At 51.0% G+C, this 6639-nt stretch overlaps 1 protein-coding gene across 1 annotated transcript; it reads left to right on the top strand.

Moving 5' to 3' along the window:
• The first annotated feature begins 1599 nt into the window (after positions 1–1599).
• LOC142775727 (uncharacterized) lies at positions 1600–6281 on the top strand. Its single transcript, XM_075877561.1, has 2 exons — positions 1600–2784; positions 2920–6281. The coding sequence occupies exons 1-2, from the start codon at positions 2570–2572 to the stop codon at positions 5138–5140; spliced, it is 2436 nt and encodes an 811-aa protein (XP_075733676.1). The 5' UTR covers positions 1600–2569; the 3' UTR covers positions 5141–6281.
• Positions 6282–6639: the final 358 nt, after the last annotated feature.

Below are 6639 nucleotides of genomic sequence, written 5' to 3'. Positions count from 1 at the left end.
TGTCGTGCACATGTCTTCTGCCTCAAATTATCTCCATTATCATAAGTCTTTTCAGCGGCAAATATTATAAAATCCTTGTAGAATGAGTGCTTAGCGTAGCTATTTATATTAACGCTCTATTGAAGCCATAGCAGTCACTTGGCCTTCGCAATGACTGACGTGTGTATACTGAAGCGGGAGAACCAAATGCGCAAGAGAGTGGTAGAGAAAGACGTTATTCAGGAAACAAAAAACTGTAGCATTCCAACTTTCCCTGGTGGTCTCGTGTATTCTCATGGCACATCGGCATTCTTGCGTTGAAATGAATATTTCACGTGCGGCGACGATTTCAAATGGTTTACTAATGAGCATGTATTTCACGTGTATTCCTTCAGTGATGCCCAGTGCCATTTGTCAGATAGTGCAGACTACCTAAAGCTTTATAGACCTCTGAAGACTTCAGTGACTTATCATCACCTGAAAAAGTCTGTTTCACGCGAAAGACGAGGCTGTGATAGTGATATTGATAAATTCAACAGCCTGAAAGGATCTTAGTTTTATCGGTCCTTACTTTACAGAAAACAGTCGAGTGCTAATCAAATCAAACAGCAAGGTGTCGTGCGTGCGAAGGCAAACCCAAACACCATTCCCTCGACGAGCGCGAACACTTTGTTTCGCAACGCTCGCCTAACGAACAACACAAATAGAAGGAACGAAACGCATCTTCTTACCTCTCCCTTCCTTCTTTGAGATAACACGAGCAGCAGTATTCGGCGTGTTTTTCTTCTCGTCTTCTATCCCCTTACCTTTGTGTAGGGTAGTAAACCACACGCGCCTCAAATGGACGCCCACGCATTTCCTTCTTCTCGATCCTCCGTCCCTCTCAAACGGATCCAGATGGGTATATTTAGACTGTTGGCCTTTAATGGGACGCAAAAGACACGTGATGCATCGGAAGTCTTGGGGTTAGTTTGGTCGCCTGAGCGGGCAAAACACGTGTGCTTTACATGCCGCATCTGTTGCAATACGGACAGCGTAGCCGAGAGTCGACCGCGGGAGTTCAGGTTCAGCAGCGTATTCATGGTAACAGATCTACGGCTTCAGTGTCAGCTGTAAGCAAGGGGAATGCTGAACAAACAATAAAAAGAAAAGAGGATGAGGGTGATGAGCCAAATCGAGTAGATCTGAGCATCTGCATATGCATCTAAACCTGCAAAGGTTTTAACAACCCACCATTTACGTTATTACTAGACCACACAACCACAACAACTACAACAACTACCATACTACGAAACGCGTGGTACCGGGAAAATTGTGCCAAATGTTGCTAAGAGAACCTATTCTCTTTATATAGCAGTGTGATAACAAAAAATAGAAACAAATAAAACAAGAGCCATTAATGTACTGATTGATCCCAGTATCTTTCTATAATAAGTGTTGGGTTTTTATGTCCCAAGAGCATTTATTTTTGTATGTTGTCTCATACTGTTTACTGTTTTCACCGTTTACTGTACATTTACGGCATATTACCGCTATCCAAACAGTTTACTGTATAGACAGCTAGTTCAATCTACGTTATTAGCAAAGAACGCGCTATGTCGAGCAGTGGAGAATTTCGACGTTGTTATGCCAGCGAGTCCTCGTCAAACGTCCGTGCCTCTGAAACAGGCAATCTGGGTCAAGGCCAGCCCGCAGCCCGCCGGGCGCGAACAACTCCACGGCGTGAACACGCGCGGCGCATCTGTGGCCCACGTGCATTGAGTCAGCGTCGCACGTGACAGCGAGCCGGCGTCCTCATGTCTGGTGGCCTGACGCATCGCGCGGCGAACCCCATTGGAGGAGCCTGCTCTGAAGACCAGCGGCGCTTCTGATTGGACATTTTAGTTGGGCCCGGTGGAAATAAAAGAAGCCCTGCGGCGTGTCGCGATCAGCGGTTTTAGGCGAAAGGCTGACCTATGTATTAGAGAGAGGAGCTCGGCTCTTCGAGTCTCTGCCGGCCCCAGTGCCGAAATTGTAACGCCTCTGTATATATGCTGTACATAAACCTTGTTTAACTCACCGTCGTCTCGTCCGCTCGTCTCCTCAGCTCTGCGCAGAAGCAGTCGCGAGCTGAGAAACATACGCTACCAAACGGCTGGTGACCTTCCCGGCGGGGTCGAAAGCAGTGGCGCCTCCGGGACCGCGTCGGCGTCGCCGTCTTTCGCAACAGTGGTGGCTTCGGCGGGATCGGTCCGCCGTTTCTCAACAGTGGAGGTCAGCGGCGGGATAGGTCCGTCGTTCGCAACAGTGGTGGCAGCGGTGGGATCGGCCGGCGTCAGCGACATCGATGCGGTGAGTGCCTGATGTTTTCCCCTCAGTTCACCAGACTACTCTAGCTCAGGTTGTAGTAGTTTAGAGAAGGGCTGTGTGAAGCATTAGAGTGAGCTTTGATCGTTTCAAGCAAAGTCGAAGTGCTTTGAAACCAAAGTTAATGCGGAGGGGGTAAACACGGGAGAGTGAAAAGTTGCTTGCGCGTCTTGCTAGTTGACTTATAGTGGGTACGGCAAGTAAATTGTTAACAGGGGCAAACAGCAAGAGGCTAGTGTGAACGATGGAGAACCTTAAAGTGAAGGAACTCATCGAAATTTGTGAGGAACTCGGCATTACTTTGGGCCGTGCGAAACGAAAGCAAGCGATCCTTGAGATCATGAAGGATGAGGGAGTGTCGGCTGAGGAAGTCGATGAGGCCTGGGTGGATATTAAAGCACGCCGTGAGGAGGCTGAAAGGCGAGAAGTAGAAGCTCGCGAACGTGAGGAGGCTGAAAGGCGAGAAGCTCGTGAAGAGGCTGAAAGGCGCGAAGCTCGCGAACGTGAAGAAAGGCGCGAAGCTCGCGAACGTGAAGAAAGGCGCGAAGCTCGCGAACGTGAAGAAAGGCGCGAAGCTCGCGAACGTGAAGAAAGGCGAGAAGCTCGCGAGCGCGAGGAGGCCGAGAGACAAGAGCGCCTAGAGTTGAAACGACTAGAATTGGCAATCCTACAGTGTTCGCAGGCGCCTAGCGTAGCTTCTCCGACGATTCAGGTCAGCAGTATTAGAATTCGGGATCAACTGCCACCGTTCGTAGTGGGCGGGGACATGGCGAAGTATCTCGTCAAGTTTGAACACGTCTGTGAGCGAAATGCTTTGGAGCAGTCTCTTTGGGCGCGGAACCTGCTAGCTCTTCTTCCCGGCGAAGTGTCCGACGCGATAACTTGCTTGTCGAGGGAAGCGTTTGAGAGCTATGACGAGGTTAAGGAAGTGCTCTTGAGACGTTATAAGTTGTCACCCGAGGCTTTCAGGCAAAGGTTCCGGTATGCTAAAAAGGGCAATGAGTCACACGTTGACTTCGCGTTTCGTCTTAAAGCCGATTTGATTGAATGGCTCAAGGGCGAAGGTGTTTATGACGACCGCGATAAAGTGGTGGAATGCGTTGCATTGGAGCAATTCTACCGCTGCATCGAGGAGGATGTCAAACTTTGGCTGCAGGACAAACTTGGTGAAGTACAGCTAAACAAGGCAGCAGAGTTAGCTGAGGAGTATTATACTCGCCGAAAGTTGCATAGCAGGGCAGTGCGCGTTGAAAAGGATGAAAGGAAAGAGGGCTTTTCAAGGAAACCTGATCAACGGAAACCCGTTCCGCACCGTAATTTCAAAAAGGACCCGTCTCTTACGAAGGACAGTGTAGGGGAAGGGCAAACAGAAGCGGAGAGATCGAGTGAGGTTTCTACCACACAGTCATTTGAATCGGAAAACAAACGGAAGCCGCTAATCTGCTACAACTGCAAAAAGGAAGGACACATCGCGAGAAACTGTCAGGAAAAATTTGCCTTCGCAACAATCCGAGAATCAGAAAAAAACATGCGGTTGTTGGAGCCGTATCTCCAAGAAATTAGGGTGAATGAGAAAACGTGCCGAGCACTTAGAGACTCAGCGGCAACCATGGACGTTGTCCATCCTTCATTGGTGTCTCCGGATGACTTCACAGGAGAATGCGCGTGGATCAGGCAAGTCGCCGAGGAGCAGAGTGTTCGCTTACCAATCGCCACCGTTGTCATTGAAGGCCCGTTCGGTAAGCTTTGCACCGAAGCGGCTGTGTCTGCCGCGCTGAATGGTCGTTTTTCTTATCTTTTCTCCAACAACTCGGAGCAGCTTCTCAAGGAGCAGGGCAAATCGTTCTTCCCCAACTTAGCGTGCATGGCTCCCACGCGATCGCAAGCGCGAAAGCTTTCGCGGAAGCTTGACTTGGTTCCATGCGGTGAACTCTCAAGTGACCTTGTCGGCGGGTCGACGGAACCCCAGAAAGGAAATTTTCCGCATGAGTCATGTGAGCAGTCACGCGAGCGGCCCGTCGCGGGAGGGGCCGGCGCGGTATGCGCTGGGGGAGACGACGTGGCGCCTTTGAGTCAGAGCGAGAGGGATGCAACGCTCTCGCCTGTAGCGGAAAGTTGGAGCGAGCTGCCGAGAGTTGATCGAGAGACGCTCATTCGAGGGCAGAGTGAGGATCTCTCGATTGAAGCGCTAGTGGAAAGCCAAATTGAAGCGCTTGTGGAAAGCCAGAAAAACGCGGCAAAAGTGCTGTCGAAGGAGCACTACGAGAAATCGGGGAAGAAGCGCGCTTTTGAAGTTGATAATCAGGTAATGCGGCTGCAGCCATCCAAAAGGAACAAGCTTGAGGTTGATTGGGAAGGGCCCGCCAAAGTATTATCGAAGCCTTGCGATACAAATTATGAGGTGCAAGTAGGAAGGCGGCAGAACAAAATTTACAACTTGATGAAACCCAATGTTCAACATCAAGCGGTCGTAAATCAGCTGTTGAAGGCTTCAGAGGAAGAGGAAGCAGAAAATTTGAGTTCTAGTGAGGTGATCGAAGGGGGATCGAAAGTAATCCGGGAGCAGATAAACCTAGAGCCTAGCTTAAGTGAAGGAGGACCTGAGAAAGAGGACCTGAGAAAGATTGTTTCCGAGTTTGGGTATGTGTTGTCGGACCGCCCCGGAAACACGAGTGTGATCGAACACGATATCGAGCTAAGCGGTGAGGAGTCAATCCGTAGCAAGCCGTATCGTTGTTCCCATGTGCAACGTCGAAAGTGTGAGCCGCTCTTGGTGCCGCATAGGTATCGTCGCCTAAAAGTGGCCGGTTACTGAAGTGGAGCATGCTGCTCCACAGCGCAACTTTGACGTTCGCTATAAAAGAAAAAAAAATAAAGGAAAGGTAAACGCTAATGCAGGTGCATTGAGCAGTGCGTTCTAGCTAGTACTTTCTCAACCTTTCGGTTTCTGGCTGGCGATTCGGGGCAAAATTTTGACCTCATCACGACCTGGGCTGAGCGCTCTCGTTCAGAGTGATCTCAAGGGGCCAACTTTATGTGGTATTCTAATCCGTTACGTTGTTGTACGTGGGAAAAAAAAATTGAGTTGTCATTTTAGGGGTCTTTTGTCCCACATGTGCCTCTTGATGTAGAGGGAACAAAATTCCGATAAACACGTAGATAGGTATATGTTGTACTATACTTTGTCTGGTGTTCTGTCGGGTGACCGAGGGCACTTGCTTGTGTCGTGTGTTGTCTGTTGTCGAACCGTTCTTAGCAAGTTGCAGAACCATCGACAAGTGCTGAAACCGAAAATGGTCAGAAGAGACGAGCGAAGTTGGCCAGCAAGTTGTGGCGACAAGCCAGTGGAGCGGGGATCCGTCGTCAATGATGGGATGTGTTCCCGGAACAGTCTGGAGCTGTATTCTCCCCATGGCCCTGGAGGCGAACCTGGAGGGACCTGGCGAACGAGCGCACCTGACATCCGAGCCCCGTGGAAGCAGCTCGTCTTTCCGGTGCATTGTCTGGCGGCGGGGGTGCTGTTATGCCAGCGAGTCCTCGTCAAACGTCCGTGCCTCTGAAACAGGCAATCTGGGTCAAGGCCAGCCCGCAGCCCGCCGGGCGCGAACAACTCCACGGCGTGAACACGCGCGGCGCATCTGTGGCCCACGTGCATTGAGTCAGCGTCGCACGTGACAGCGAGCCGGCGTCCTCATGTCTGGTGGCCTGACGCATCGCGCGGCGAACCCCATTGGAGGAGCCTGCTCTGAAGACCAGCGGCGCTTCTGATTGGACATTTTAGTTGGGCCCGGTGGAAATAAAAGAAGCCCTGCGGCGTGTCGCGATCAGCGGTTTTAGGCGAAAGGCTGACCTATGTATTAGAGAGAGGAGCTCGGCTCTTCGAGTCTCTGCCGGCCCCAGTGCCGAAATTGTAACGCCTCTGTATATATGCTGTACATAAACCTTGTTTAACTCACCGTCGTCTCGTCCGCTCGTCTCCTCAGCTCTGCGCAGAAGCAGTCGCGAGCTGAGAAACATACGCTACCAAACGGCTGGTGACCTTCCCGGCGGGGTCGAAAGCAGTGGCGCCTCCGGGACCGCGTCGGCGTCGCCGTCTTTCGCAACAGTGGTGGCTTCGGCGGGATCGGTCCGCCGTTTCTCAACAGTGGAGGTCAGCGGCGGGATAGGTCCGTCGTTCGCAACAACGTGTAACTGGTGATTTTCGATTATGTGCAACATTCGATTCAGTTCAGGGAGGGTGAATAAGTATGAAACGCAGCCTATCTATTTGCCTTTGCTTTTACGAATTCAGTATACAAACAAGTAACATGGTAG

The sequence above is a fragment of the Rhipicephalus microplus genome, chromosome X (genome assembly GCF_043290135.1).
Source record: "Rhipicephalus microplus isolate Deutch F79 chromosome X, USDA_Rmic, whole genome shotgun sequence".
In the NCBI taxonomy this organism is placed as follows: domain Eukaryota; kingdom Metazoa; phylum Arthropoda; class Arachnida; order Ixodida; family Ixodidae; genus Rhipicephalus; species Rhipicephalus microplus.
This window is presented reverse-complemented; position numbering and strand designations above follow the sequence as displayed.